This window comes from Acomys minous (assembly GCF_964271855.1).
Source record: "Acomys minous genome assembly, chromosome: 14".
Lineage (NCBI taxonomy): Eukaryota > Metazoa > Chordata > Mammalia > Rodentia > Muridae > Acomys > Acomys minous.
The window spans coordinates 47,419,459-47,433,457 of record NC_140496.1 but is presented as its reverse complement, the minus strand read 5'-3'; the positions used below and the strand labels follow the sequence as shown (position 1 = coordinate 47,433,457).

The 13,999-nt window shown below is 55.5% G+C and overlaps 1 protein-coding gene across 4 annotated transcripts in view; it reads left to right on the top strand.

Annotated features, from left to right (window-relative positions):
* The first annotated feature begins 10,584 nt into the window (after window positions 1-10,584).
* Window positions 10,585-13,999, top strand: part of OTUD4 (OTU deubiquitinase 4) — a 47,621-nt gene continuing 44,206 nt past the window's right edge. Inside the window, exon 1 of one of the 4 annotated variants that reach the window (XM_084756188.1) lies at window positions 10,585-10,701. Coding sequence is in view for 1 of the 4 variants with exons in the window: in XM_084756185.1 (XP_084612311.1) it covers window positions 11,477-11,635 (159 nt within the window). In the remaining 3 variants the exon portion in view is untranslated. Of the gene's footprint in view, window positions 10,702-10,815; window positions 11,636-11,767; window positions 11,976-13,999 lie in introns of those variants that run through there. The other 3 variants (XM_084756185.1, XM_084756187.1, XM_084756186.1) reach the window with 3 other exon arrangements.

Below are 13,999 nucleotides of genomic sequence, written 5' to 3'. Positions count from 1 at the left end.
AGCAGAGAGGAGGGGGTGGGGGAGAGCAGAGAGGAGGGGGTGGGGGGAGAGCAGAGAGGAGGGGGTGGGGAGAGCAGAGAGGAGGGGGTGGGGGGAGAGCAGAGAGAAGGGGGTGGGGGAGAGCAGAGAGAAGGGGGTGGGGGGAGAGCAGAGAGGAGGGGGTGGGGGAGAGCAGAGAGAAGGGGGTGGGGGGAGAGCAGAGAGGAGGGGGTGGGGGAGAGCAGAGAGGAGGGGGTGGGGGAGAGCAGAGAGGAGGGGGTGGGGGAGAGCAGAGAGGAGGGGGTGGGGAGAGCAGAGAGGAGGGGGTGGGGGGAGAGCAGAGAGAAGGGGGTGGGGAGAGCAGAGAGGAGGGGGTGGGGGGAGAGCAGAGAGAAAGGGGTGGGGGGAGAGCAGAGAGGAGGGGGTGGGGAGAGCAGAGAGAAGGGGGTGGGGGGAGAGCAGAGAGGAGGGGGTGGGGGAGAGCAGAGAGAAGGGGGTGGGGGGAGAGCAGAGATGAGGGGGTGGGGAGAGCAGAGAGGAGGGGGTGGGGGGAGAGCAGAGAGGAGGGGGTGGGGGAGAGCAGAGAGGAGGGGGTGGGGGGAGAGCAGAGAGAAGGGGGTGGGGAGAGCAGAGAGGAGGAGGTGGGGAGAGCAGAGAGGAGGGGGTGGGGGAGAGCAGAGAGGAGGGGGTGGGGGAGAGCAGAGAGGAGGGGGTGGGGGGAGAGCAGAGAGGAGGGGGTGGGGAGAGCAGAGAGGAGGGGGTGGGGGAGAGCAGAGAGAAGGGGGTGGGGGAGAGCAGAGAGAAGGGGGTGGGGGAGAGCAGAGAGGAGGGGGTGGGGAGAGCAGAGAGGAGGGGGTGGGGGAGAGCAGAGAGGAGGGGGTGGGGGAGAGCAGAGAGAAGGGGGTGGGGGAGAGCAGAGAGGAGGGGGTGGGGGAGAGCAGAGAGAAGGGGGTGGGGGAGAGCAGAGAGAAGGGGGTGGGGGAGAGCAGAGAGAAGGGGGTGGGGGGAGAGCAGAGAGGAGGGGGTGGGGGAGAGCAGAGAGGAGGGGGTGGGGGAGAGCAGAGAGAAGGGGGTGGGGGGAGAGCAGAGAGAAGGGGGTGGGGAGAGCAGAGAGGAGGGGGTGGGGAGAGCAGAGAGAAGGGGGTGGGGGAGAGCAGAGAGGAGGGGGTGGGGGGAGAGCAGAGAGAAGGGGGTGGGGGAGAGCAGAGAGGAGGGGGTGGGGGAGAGCAGAGAGAAGGGGGTGGGGAGAGCAGAGAGGAGGGGGTGGGGGAGAGCAGAGAGAAGGGGGTGGGGGGAGAGCAGAGAGAAGGGGGTGGGGAGAGCAGAGAGGAAGGGGTGGGGGGAGAGCAGAGAGGAGGGGGTGGGGGAGAGCAGAGAGAAGGGGGTGGGGAGAGCAGAGAGGAGGGGGTGGGGGAGAGCAGAGAGAAGGGGGTGGGGGGAGAGCAGAGAGAAGGGGGTGGGGAGAGCAGAGAGAAGGGGGTGGGGAGAGCAGAGAGGAGGGGGTGGGGGAGAGCAGAGAGGAGGGGGTGGGGGAGAGCAGAGAGGAGGGGGTGGGGGAGAGCAGAGAGGAGGGGGTGGGGGGAGAGCAGAGAGGAGGGGGTGGGGGGAGAGCAGAGAGAAGGGGGTGGGGAGAGCAGAGAGGAGGGGGTGGGGGGAGAGCAGAGAGGAGGGGGTGGGGGAGAGCAGAGAGAAGGGGGTGGGGGAGAGCAGAGAGAAGGGGGTGGGGAGAGCAGAGAGGAGGGGGTGGGGGAGAGCAGAGAGGAGGGGGTGGGGGAGAGCAGAGAGGAGGGGGTGGGGGAGAGCAGAGAGGAGGGGGTGGGGGAGAGCAGAGAGGAGGGGGTGGGGAGAGCAGAGAGAAGGGGGTGGGGGAGAGCAGAGAGGAGGGGGTGGGGGAGAGCAGAGAGAAGGGGGTGGGGGGAGAGCAGAGAGAAGGGGGTGGGGAGAGCAGAGAGAAGGGGGTGGGGAGAGCAGAGAGGAGGGGGTGGGGGAGAGCAGAGAGGAGGGGGTGGGGGAGAGCAGAGAGGAGGGGGTGGGGGAGAGCAGAGAGGAGGGGGTGGGGGAGAGCAGAGAGGAGGGGGTGGGGGGAGAGCAGAGAGGAGGGGGTGGGGGGAGAGCAGAGAGGAGGGGGTGGGGGGAGAGCAGAGAGGAGGGGGTGGGGGGAGAGCAGAGAGAAGGGGGTGGGGAGAGCAGAGAGGAGGGGGTGGGGGAGAGCAGAGAGGAGGGGGTGGGGGAGAGCAGAGAGAAGGGGGTGGGGGGAGAGCAGAGAGGAGGGGGTGGGGGGAGAGCAGAGAGAAGGGGGTGGGGGAGAGCAGAGAGAAGGGGGTGGGGGGAGAGCAGAGAGGAGGGGGTGGGGGGAGAGCAGAGAGAAGGGGGTGGGGGAGAGCAGAGAGGAGGGGGTGGGGGAGAGCAGAGAGGAGGGGGTGGGGGAGAGCAGAGAGGAGGGGGTGGGGGAGAGCAGAGAGAAGGGGGTGGGGGGAGAGCAGAGAGAAGGGGGTGGGGGGAGAGCAGAGAGGAGGGGGTGGGGAGAGCAGAGAGGAGGGGGTGGGGAGAGCAGAGAGGAGGGGGTGGGGGGAGAGCAGAGAGGAGGGGGTGGGGAGAGCAGAGAGGAGGGGGTGGGGAGAGCAGAGAGGAGGGGGTGGGGAGAGCAGAGAGGAGGGGGTGGGGGGAGAGCAGAGAGGAGGGGGTGGGGAGAGCAGAGAGGAGGGGGTGGGGGAGAGCAGAGAGAAGGGGGTGGGGAGAGCAGAGAGGAGGGGGTGGGGAGAGCAGAGAGGAGGGGGTGGGGGGAGAGCAGAGAGGAGGGGGTGGGGAGAGCAGAGAGGAGGGGGTGGGGAGAGCAGAGAGGAGGGGGTGGGGAGAGCAGAGAGGAGGGGGTGGGGGGAGAGCAGAGAGGAGGGGGTGGGGGAGAGCAGAGAGGAGGGGGTGGGGAGAGCAGAGAGGAGGGGGTGGGGGAGAGCAGAGAGGAGGGGGTGGGGGGAGAGCAGAGAGGAGGGGGTGGGGAGAGCAGAGAGGAGGGGGTGGGGGGAGAGCAGAGAGAAGGGGGTGGGGGAGAGCAGAGAGAAGGGGGTGGGGGAGAGCAGAGAGAAGGGGGTGGGGGAGAGCAGAGAGGAGGGGGTGGGGGGAGAGCAGAGAGGAGGGGGTGGGGGAGAGCAGAGAGGAGGGGGTGGGGAGAGCAGAGAGGAGGGGGTGGGGGAGAGCAGAGAGGAGGGGGTGGGGGGAGAGCAGAGAGAAGGGGGTGGGGGAGAGCAGAGAGAAGGGGGTGGGGGAGAGCAGAGAGAAGGGGGTGGGGGAGAGCAGAGAGGAGGGGGTGGGGGAGAGCAGAGAGGAGGGGGTGGGGGAGAGCAGAGAGGAGGGGGTGGGGAGAGCAGAGAGGAGGGGGTGGGGAGAGCAGAGAGGAGGGGGTGGGGGGAGAGCAGAGAGGAGGGGGTGGGGGAGAGCAGAGAGGAGGGGGTGGGGGAGAGCAGAGAGAAGGGGGTGGGGGAGAGCAGAGAGGAGGGGGTGGGGGGAGAGCAGAGAGGAGGGGGTGGGGGAGAGCAGAGAGGAGGGGGTGGGGAGAGCAGAGAGGAGGGGGTGGGGAGAGCAGAGAGGAGGGGGTGGGGGGAGAGCAGAGAGGAGGGGGTGGGGGAGAGCAGAGAGGAGGGGGTGGGGGAGAGCAGAGAGGAGGGGGTGGGGAGAGCAGAGAGGAGGGGGTGGGGAGAGCAGAGAGGAGGGGGTGGGGGAGAGCAGAGAGGAGGGGGTGGGGGGAGGGCAGAGAGGAGGGGGTGGGGGAGAGCAGAGAGGAGGGGGTGGGGGGAGGGCAGAGAGGAGGGGGTGGGGGAGAGCAGAGAGGAGGGGGTGGGGGAGAGCAGAGAGGAGGGGGTGGGGAGAGCAGAGAGGAGGGGGTGGGGAGAGCAGAGAGGAGGGGGTGGGGGAGGGCAGAGAGGAGGGGGTGGGGGGAGGGCAGAGAGGAGGGGGTGGGGGGAGGGCAGAGAGGAGGGGGTGGGGGAGAGCAGAGAGGAGGGGGTGGGGGGAGGGCAGAGAGGAGGGGGTGGGGGAGAGCAGAGAGGAGGGGGTGGGGGGAGGGCAGAGAGGAGGGGGTGGGGGAGAGCAGAGAGGAGGGGGTGGGGGAGAGCAGAGAGGAGGGGGTGGGGAGAGCAGAGAGGAGGGGGTGGGGAGAGCAGAGAGGAGGGGGTGGGGGAGAGCAGAGAGGAGGGGGTGGGGGGAGGGCAGAGAGGAGGGGGTGGGGGAGAGCAGAGAGGAGGGGGTGGGGGGAGGGCAGAGAGGAGGGGGTGGGGGAGAGCAGAGAGGAGGGGGTGGGGGGAGGGCAGAGAGGAGGGGGTGGGGGAGAGCAGAGAGGAGGGGGTGGGGGGAGGGCAGAGAGGAGGGGGTGGGGGAGAGCAGAGAGGAGGGGGTGGGGGAGAGCAGAGAGGAGGGGGTGGGGGAGAGCAGAGAGGAGGGGGTGGGGGGAGGGCAGAGAGGAGGGGGTGGGGGAGAGCAGAGAGACGGGGAGAGTTGTGAGCCCAGAACAGGAAGGTGTTGAAAGAGGCAAATGGAGAGCAAATATGATCATGTTTAATAACATACATGTTTGCCATTCTCAAAATTAAAGATTAAAAGAGAAAAGATTAAGTTTTGATTCATCGTGTCAGGGTTCTCAGTCTGTGCTTGATTGGCCCCATTAGCTGGAGTCATGTGGCAAGATGACAGCAGCAGAGGGCATATGGCAGCATAAGTGGCCTTGAACTCAGAGATTGCCTGCTCTCAGTACCCAGTAAGCAAAAGGAGAGAGAGGGAGGTGTGTCCCATGGTCACACGTCCTCCATCAGGGCCTGCCTCTTAAAGAGTCCACCATCCTCCCTATACACACCAGAGGCCAAGTAACAAGTCTTGAATATACTGGTCTTTGGCGACTATTTCAGACCAAGTTTTAGCAGATATCAATTATTGTATGTTAAAAAAGAAGGTATTATTAATAAAATATGCCAAAATCTAGCATAAACTTTTAAGCTAGCATAATTGTGGAACACAATACTTTGTTGTTGTTGTTGTTGTTGTTGTTTGTTTTGTTTTGTTTTGTTTCAAGATAGGATTTCGCTGTTTAACAGCCTTGGCTGTTCTGGAACTCACTTTGTACACCAGGCTGGCCTCAAACTCACAGGAATCTGCTTGCCTCTGACTCCCAGAGTGCTGGGATTAAAAGCCCACCACACCCAATGGAGATGGAACACAACACTCTGAAGAAACATTTTTAACTTGCATGAAAGAATTTTTACAAATTTTATGGCATAATTGGTGCTGAATAAGCTATACTGCTCAAAGCACACAATTTGATATTTTGGTATAACTACTCAGGAAACCATTACCAAAATCAAGATATTGAATACATCATGGCACGATATTGTTTCTCCTAAAATGGTGGGGCCATCCTCATATCCATTAGCTGGTAGGTGGGTAAACAAACATAACTACATAACTTGGAGCTGGAGGGATGGCTCAGTGGTCAAGCCTGTGTACTGGTCCTCCAAAGGGCCTGAGCTTGGCTCCCAGCACCGGGTCAGGTAGCCCACAACTGTCTGTCACTCCTGCTCAAGGTGACCTGAGAGCCTTGTCTGGCGCCATGTGGAAGACACAAAGCTAAAACGGAGCTTGGGAAGACAACTCTTTCTGTCAACACACTGGACCTTCATGGTGCTCGGCTTTCTTCTTCTGACCTGGGTGTGACCGTGTCTCACCCCATTGGTGAGTGTTGTTTACTTCACTAGTAGGTTTTCTCCACCGACAAAAATGAGCCAATTCAAGTCTGGCTAAAGCATAAAGGCAGGTTTATCGGGTGCAACCCTTGGGTGGGTTCACTAGTGCCAGGGAAGGAGGCCAGGGGAGTCGCCATGGGGAGTGTGACAGAGAAAAGGGGGAAGAGAAAGAAAGTGCACAAGCACGGAGAGAGAGAGAGACAGAGACAGAGAGAAACAGAGACAGAGAGGAGAGAGAGAGAGAGAGAGAGAGAGAGAGAGAGAGAGAAGAAGAAGAAGAGAGGGAGGGAGAGAAAGGAGGGAGGGATAGAGGGAAGGAGAGGGAGGGGGAAGGGAATGAAGGAGGAAGGGAGAGAGAAGGGGAGGGAAGAAGGGAGGGAGGGAGAGAGGAATGCTGGGAGAACCTGTAGGCCAGGCCCACTTGGTGTGTTAAATACGCACCTCAGCTGCTCATCCTGGGTCTGAAACCCAACATTCACACTGTGATAAAAACTTGCTCATTGTGTTTGCTTGTTTTCTGGTTTGTTTATTTTTGTTTCTGTTTTTTTTGAGACAGGGTTTCTCAGTGTAGCCTTAGCTGTCCTGGCCTTGAACTCACAAACATCTGCCTGCCTCTGCCTCCATGAGTGCTGCAATTAAAAGCATAGGAAACACTGAGTCCTTGCCTAGCTAACTACCTTTGACTAGAAACAACAAAACATTTTTCACTTGTGGTCACTGCACTGTGTGTGTGTGTGACATATTAGTCAACACACACAACAGTCCCTTTAGTCACGGCCTGCTCTCAGCCCTTGAGAATATGCCTTACACAATGGCCTCTCTGCCCTACACTGTCTGTCGACTCTCTCTGTTTTCGTCCCTCTGGTTGGTGTCACCCATTCTCACCTTTGAGAGTGCCTCATGTTGTCTGCGAGGGGCTCTGGCTGCCTCTACACTCTGTGCGGGTCACGTGGGTTAAACTGGAGGAGGGCAGGGAGCCAATGGGAAGACATAGATTCCAGTAGCATCACCATGGAGAGGAGGCTAAATGTGAGCAGAAAAGGACAGCCAATAGCTTTAACATTTTTGATTTGGGCAACGCAGGCCTTCACAAAATACATTAAAAAAATACTGTGTAACGAAATGAAAACAAACAAACAGAAACAAAAGAAAAATATGTTCACAAATTGAAAATTTATTTTTGAGGCGTTAAAAAAATACTATGTGTGTGCATGTATATTTGGAGCATGTTGGGGTCAGAGGACAACTTTGGCAACTTGATTCTCACCTCATTGAGGCAGGGTATATTTTTATTTCTGTAGCTGCTATGTCTTTAGAACTGTCTGCCTTCTTAACAGTGCTGGGATTACAGCCCTTGTAATCTGGGATTACAAGTGTGTGCAACCTCATTTGACTTTGTGTGAGAGTCAGGTTGTCAGGACTGTGTAGCTAACACCTTTAGCCACTGAACCCTGGCTCAATGTACATTTTTACTAGGATTCCATTACTTGGTTTTGTTTTGGTTTTTGGTTTTTTGAAACAGGGTTGGTTTCTCTGTGGCCTGGACTCATTTTGTAGACCAGGCTGGCCTGGAACTCACAGCAGTCTGCCTGCCTCTGCCTGCCTCTGCCTCCCTAGTTTTGGGATTAAAGGCATGTGCCACCACGCCCAGCTCACTTGGTTTTGTTTTGTTTTGTTTTTAAAGATTTATTTACTTATTAAGTATAGTGTTTTGCTTGAATGTACACCTGCACACCAGAAGAGGGCACCAGACCTCATTATAGATGGTTGTGAGCCACCATGTGGTTGTTGGGAATTGAACTCAGGACCTTTGGAAGAACAGGCAGTGTTCTTATCCTCTGAGCCATCTCTCCAGCCCCTTGGTTTTGTTTTTAAACAGGAACTCCTGTAGCCAAAGCTTGAATGTTATGGAGCTTAGGCTGGGCCTCAACTCTGTCTTCCTGACTCCTCCTCCCTAATACTAATTAGAGGGATGTGCAAACATGCCCAGTGCTATTCAATTACTGAAAATTTCATAGTAAACAAAACAAAATGCTATGTGGCGATAAAAACCAATGTTATGTGTATGGATATCTTAACCTCTAGAAAGGCAGTAATCTCTGCTGAAGTCTCCTGAAACCAATTTTTAAAGACCTTTAAAAAGGCGTTTTGGCCGGGCGTGGTGGCGCATGCCTTTGATCCCAGCACTGGGGAGGCAGAGGCAGGTGGATCGCTGTGAATTCAAGGCCAGCCTGGTCTACAAAGCGAGTCCAAGACTACACAGAGAAACCCTGTTTCAACGCCCCCCCCAAAAAAAAAACAAAAAGAAGAAGAAGAAAAAAAAAACCCAAACAAACCAAAACCAAGCTGGCCTAGCCATTCTGATAGGTGATAAAGTAGATCTCAAGTCAATTAGTCAGAAAAGATAAAGTGACTGCATTAACAAAGGGACAAGCCAATCAAGATGATAATTATTTATATAATCAAGATACATATAACAAGATGATAGGATGCTTTTATGTATACATTACACACACACACACACACATACACACACACACACAGAGTTCCCTACTGGAGTCAGTGCCTGACTATTGATTTGTTGATACTTTTGTTTTTGAGATAAGGTCTGGTTGGGGTGATCTTTTTGTGCACCGTGTAAAGATTACATCTTTCAAATGCTGATTTCTGTGCCAGCAGAGAGCTGAGTACAGACAGGACATCGGTATTGTTAAGCGGCACCTGCCTCAGTTTTGTCCAGCTGCACGTTCTACAGCAGCCTCGGTCTGCTGCAAAATGAAGCTGTTTGATAAGAAACATCTTGTTTAGACTCTCAGAGCTTCGACTGTTGAGGGCTATGCAGGTTTGAGCTTGGCTAGTGAGGGGTTTGCGTTCAACCCCATGGAGAGCCGCGAGCTCCTCGCTAAAGGAACCTCTGTCTGTAAACAGTGCAGGCGGCTTGCACCAGTGGACGGAGGGGAAGAGGGGGAGTGGGGGAGGGGAGCATGCCAACAGAGCAAAATGCACATCCACATCACCTAACCTCAGACGTCAGTTTGAACTATTTTTTAAAAATATATTTTATTAATTTATTCATATTACATCGCAATTGTTATCCCATCCCTTATATCCTCTGCTTGGTAGCCTGCTATCCTTCCTCTGAGTGCCACCAGGCCTCCCCATCCAGGGGATGTGGTGAACTTTTTTTTCTTTTTTTGGGGGGGGGGAATTTAGGCTAATATTCCCACAAAACAAATGCCATTAGAGAAATGTATGAAAATATGGCCTGGGATCCTTGTGGGTTATCTTAAAGGCTGTTTAGCATACTATCTAATCGTAGGCTGGGAAAACTCTCCCATACTGGGATATGATGTGCCAACCTCCCAATTAAAAACAAAACAATCGGGCCGGGCCAGGTGGTGCACAGCTTTGATCCCAGCCAACACCAAGGAGGCATGACATAGGCTGATCTCTGCGAATTCAAGGCCAACTTGGACTACATCACAAGTCCTATGCCAGCTGGGGCTACACAGAGAAGCGCTGTCTCACAGTGATCTGCCTGCCTCCTGGGTCCTGGGATTACAAGCATGTGCCACCGCACCGGGTGAGCAATGCAATCTTATACATACATACGCCTCACAAATATATATGGAATATGAAGTTAGTCCCAGAAGTCCTTATTGAAGGGCCATGTAAGTCGAAAGTCATGACCTCCTCTGTGCATACTTGGTCGGTTAATAAATTGATCATATAACATCTACTCATTTTAAAAGTTTTATTTAAGCATTAGTTCATATATTACTAAAAAAGCCCTGCGGGTCTGTAAGGGCAGACTATAGTTTTGGACCTTAGCCGGTGGAATGCTTGCTAAGCATGCATCAAGCCCTGAGTTTCATTCCCAGCATAAACAGGATGTGGTGGCATACCAGTAATCAGAGTATTGGGGGAGGGTGGTGGGAGCAAGATGACCAGGAGGTCATCCTTGGCTATACGGCAAGTTCAAAGCCAGTCTAAACCAGTTAAACAAAAACAAAACTCCTAGAGTTCTCAAAGCGTTTCCCTCTACAAGTAAAAATTTTAAAATTGGGGCAAGAACGTGTTTTTCATTAAGCTCACAATATATTTTATAAAAATAGCCCAATTACGGGAACATTTAGATGTTAATAATTTACGTTTTCAGGAACTTGTTGGGATCCTACCCGTTGGCTTATCTTGGCCCCATTCCCACAGCTGCCCCCACCTTAAACCCAAGGTAATTTACCACTTTTTTCCTTTCAGCATGACCTCAAGACCTAAGTTTTAATAACTTAAAGGATACCAGATGCTATTGTACGCTAGTAAAAGAAAATTCTGGTCTCTCAAAAGGATGTTGAGTAAGTTCCGGATTCTAAAACCCAACCGGGCCGCCTGTTTCTCATGTAACTTTGGAGGGTAAGGAGAAAGAAGCCTCTAGCTCAGCTCGGATTACACGTAGCACGTCTCCGAACTTAAAAAAAGTTTCTTCTAACAGTGACAGCTCTTTGTGTGGCGGGGCGCAGCTGCGGTGACAGAAAGAGCAGGCATGCCTTTGGCAAAGGCGTGCCTCCTCACAGAGTGTGAGCTGTCCCAATTTCTAAAAGCCATCAGCTCTCGGCGCTCGACCGGGGGGGGGGGGGGGGGTCAGAATGGGTCAGCCTCAGGCTGGCAGTTCCAAGAGCCTCCGCCAATTAGCCGGGTTTTCCGCCCGCTCACGGTGGCGAGCCACCTCTAAAAGGAAACGCCAGGAGCACAGGCCCGGGGTGGGGTGCAGACAGGTGCGCCCTCTGTTTGGAATACACAAAGGGCCCGCGGCACTGCCACCGTGTCCCTAGCAACTCCACGCACGCCGCGCGCTTTCCGCCGCCCTGCCGCGCTTAGGGCGGGAGGCTCGCTGGGGAGGGCGGGGCGGCGTGCGCAGGTCGCCGGCCGGCGTAGGCGACAGACAACCCTCCGGCCTGCTCGCGGCCGCGGCCTGGGAAGCGCGAAGTCAGCTCCTTAGGTTCGGCCCCGCCGGCGTTGTCGGGATTTGTAGTCCGTTAGCCTTTTGGGAGGGGGGGCCCACCTCTTTCCCCCTCCGGGTTAGCCGGCCCAGGCGTCCCCTCCCTCTGCCGCCCACTTCCTGCCGTTGCTCAAACTACAACTCCCGTCATCCTCAGCGCTGCGGGCTGAAAGCGAAAACAAATTCTAGGCTGCGAGGTTGCTGCCCTACCGCTGGGGCGCCCCTTTCCCGTTTCCCCGCCCCCGTCAGGCGCCCTCCCGCGAGGTGGTGGTGGTGGTGGTGGTTGGAGGGGAGGGGAGGGGAAGCAAAACCGAGAGGCCTCGGCTTTCTCTCCGGGTTCCCTCGGTCCTCGGCGTGGAGAGAGAACGCGCGCGCGCGCGCGGGGAGGGGAGACGCAGGCCTCGCTTCAGCCTCAGCCGGCCCGGCAGAGCGCGCGCGCCCCGGCGGGGCTTCTCGCCCGACACCGGTCGGGACCCGGAAACTTGTGGGGGCGGCGACCCCCCGGGCTTTTCTGTAATTCGCGGGCGCGCGTCCCTCCGCGGAGGCGGCCGCGTGCGGATGGCGGTGCACTAGGCAGGGCTCCCCTATGCTCCCGGTGAGCAAGGGCCGCCGCCGCCGCCTCGGGCCACTGTCGCCGCTTCCTGCCGCCGCTCGCCGTGTCCGCGTCGGAAGAGCCCGAGCCGCAACCTGCCTCAGGCCCGGGCGTCGAACAGCCGGCGGCGCGGCGGCCATGTGGGGCTAGTCCGCGCCGCGCACGCTGCAGCCGACCGGCAACATGGAGGCAGCCGTCGGCGCTCCCGACGGCGGGGACCAGGGCGGCGTGGGGCCGCTCGAGGATGCGACGCCCATGGACGTCTATCTGCACAAACTGGGCTTGTATCGGAAACTGGTCGCCAAGGACGGGTCGTGTTTGTTCCGGGCGGTGGCCGAGCAGGTAAAAAAAAAAAAAAAAAAAAAAAAAGGACCCGGGGCCCGACCGGGGCGGGCGCGGGGCTGGGTGCGACAACCCCACCCGCAGCTGCCTGGCCGCCTCCGGCGGGACCGCGCGTGGCTCGCTGTCGTCACAGCGGCCCATTGTAACGCCGGCACGGGGACGGAGTGAGGACATCTCTCGGGCGGGCCTGCTGGCGGCGTGGCTTGCCAGCGCACCCGGCGACATGCTGTTTCTGAGCTGTGTTCCGCGTTCCCCTGCGCCCGGTTTCTAGCAGCCCCGCGTTCGCACTCCGCGTTGAACACCATGTTGACTAGAGGAGGTGCTGCGCCCCGTGGTGCTGGTGTGGACCACATTTTTTTTTTTTTCTCTGCTGCTGGACTTTGGAATGTGGGGTAGTCAGTCTCACCGGTGGTGTCTCGCGAAGCAGGAGGCCAACGGGGCTGTTTAAGGAAAGCAACCTCCCTCCTTCTCAGTGACTTTTCTGAGTAGGTCCCACGCTATATAGCATGTGGGAATCCGGCAAGGTGTACTAAAGAATTTACTCTTCTAAAAGTCCTTTATTAAATAGGATGGTATTAACCTTGGGGGGGGGGATTTTCAACGTAGGCACATGTCCGGTTTTCTTCTTACCAATACAGAGTGGATATAGATTTATCAAAGAGAAGTGGAGATAGCATTCTTGAGTGGGAGGAATACTCAAGTTTTTTTTTTTAAGGGTGCCCCCCCATGTTACGTAACCAGATGTTGTAGGTGTGGGGTCACCAAAAACCATCCTATATTTGAAAACTAGCTGCTGAAGTAGTTGAATTAAACATTACAGCCTTGTGTATTTCATACCATTTACAATTTGCTTTCCTTTGGCTTAAACTGGAGTTTTTGTGGTTTTATTTATTCGTCCCCCCCCCACTTTTGTGCATTAATCAGCTTTTAAGGTCTGTATTTTCCAAAGATGTGTAAATGTAGAACATTAACACGAGAGACCCTTGCACTGTAGTATTCATTGAAACATTGTAATACCTCTCAAATCAGCCTACCATGTTGAGCTCAATAGACATCTCTAATTTTTCAGAAAATTAGGAAGCTCCAACGTGGGTGGGGTGTTTTCACCCCAGTCCTTACGGTTAGGAGGTAAACAGTCTGCTCCATTCGTGAATTTTCCAGATGGAGAAGATTGTTTCCTTGTCTCAGCCTTCGCAGAGCTGGGGAAGTGAAGTCATCCCACACTGCCTGTTTACACAGTGTTAGCTTTAGCAAGACTGTGTAGAAGGAGGCAGAGGCTGACGTTTGCAGCCGATTTATCCAGTTCCTAGTTAAACAGGAGCAGAGCGGTGTGGTGTGTCTGTGAGGTGTGCCATGGATCCTTGGGGCATAGGACTGAGGCTTACAGGGGGCTCGCTGTGTGCGCAGTGGGCAAGATCTAGTTGCACGTAGAACTTATTGATGTGGGTAAGCCCCTGTTTTGCCATGGGATTTAGCTTAGTCATAAAGGAACTAACCTTCACAAATGTGGGGGTTTATTTTTAATGTATTGAGCCTAGATCTGGGGGAAGCTCAGTTATCCTGTAGATACGGACTAAGAAATGATGAGAAAGAATGCACTGCCAACTTCCACTGACTTCCACAAATATGTAGAGAGGGGTTTTGGGGGATTTTCTTTCTTGGTAAAAATTACAGTAGATATTTTTAAAGAGTCAGCTACATAGCAGTCTTAAGAGACAGGGAAGAGACTTCACTTGGGAGTAGCTTTTCCCCTTCAGATTACCTGATTGAGATAGACTCTTTCCTTTCTTTTACACTTGTGGATTTGGGCCTGCAGGAAGCCTGACCTGAATCAGCTCCTAGCCTTGCAGCTAAAAATAGGGCACTCTTAGAGGGCGTGCTAAAACAGTTCTCAGCCCTTCCCAGTGTTGATCGCTGCCTTGTCTCAGCCTCTCCACCTTCAGCCTGTTTTCATGCAGCAACATACCAGGCCATTTGGATTGTGAGTGTTCAGGGAGTTGAGTGGTTTACTACTTGAGTTGTTATCTCAGCCTTGCTTTTCTTGCATTGGTTGGCTTAGTAATTTACCAGTGTCCTACACTTTATGGACGTTGATGAGAGTTTTGCATCTGGGCAGCAGGTTCAGAGAGATGCCATGTTCTGAAGTCTTTGTTAAAAGGAGAAAAAAAAAGTTAGATATTCCTGACATTGTTACTGATGACAAACAAGCTTTACTAATATCTGTCTGCCACCTGTTGTTAGGTGAGTGGCTTTAACAGCGAGGCGCTCTGCTGATGGTAGGAAAGCCCTATCAGGTGACATTGTGGCTCACTCATATTAATAATGCTTGATTCATAACAGTGTCTGATGTAGCTGCTGGGTAAG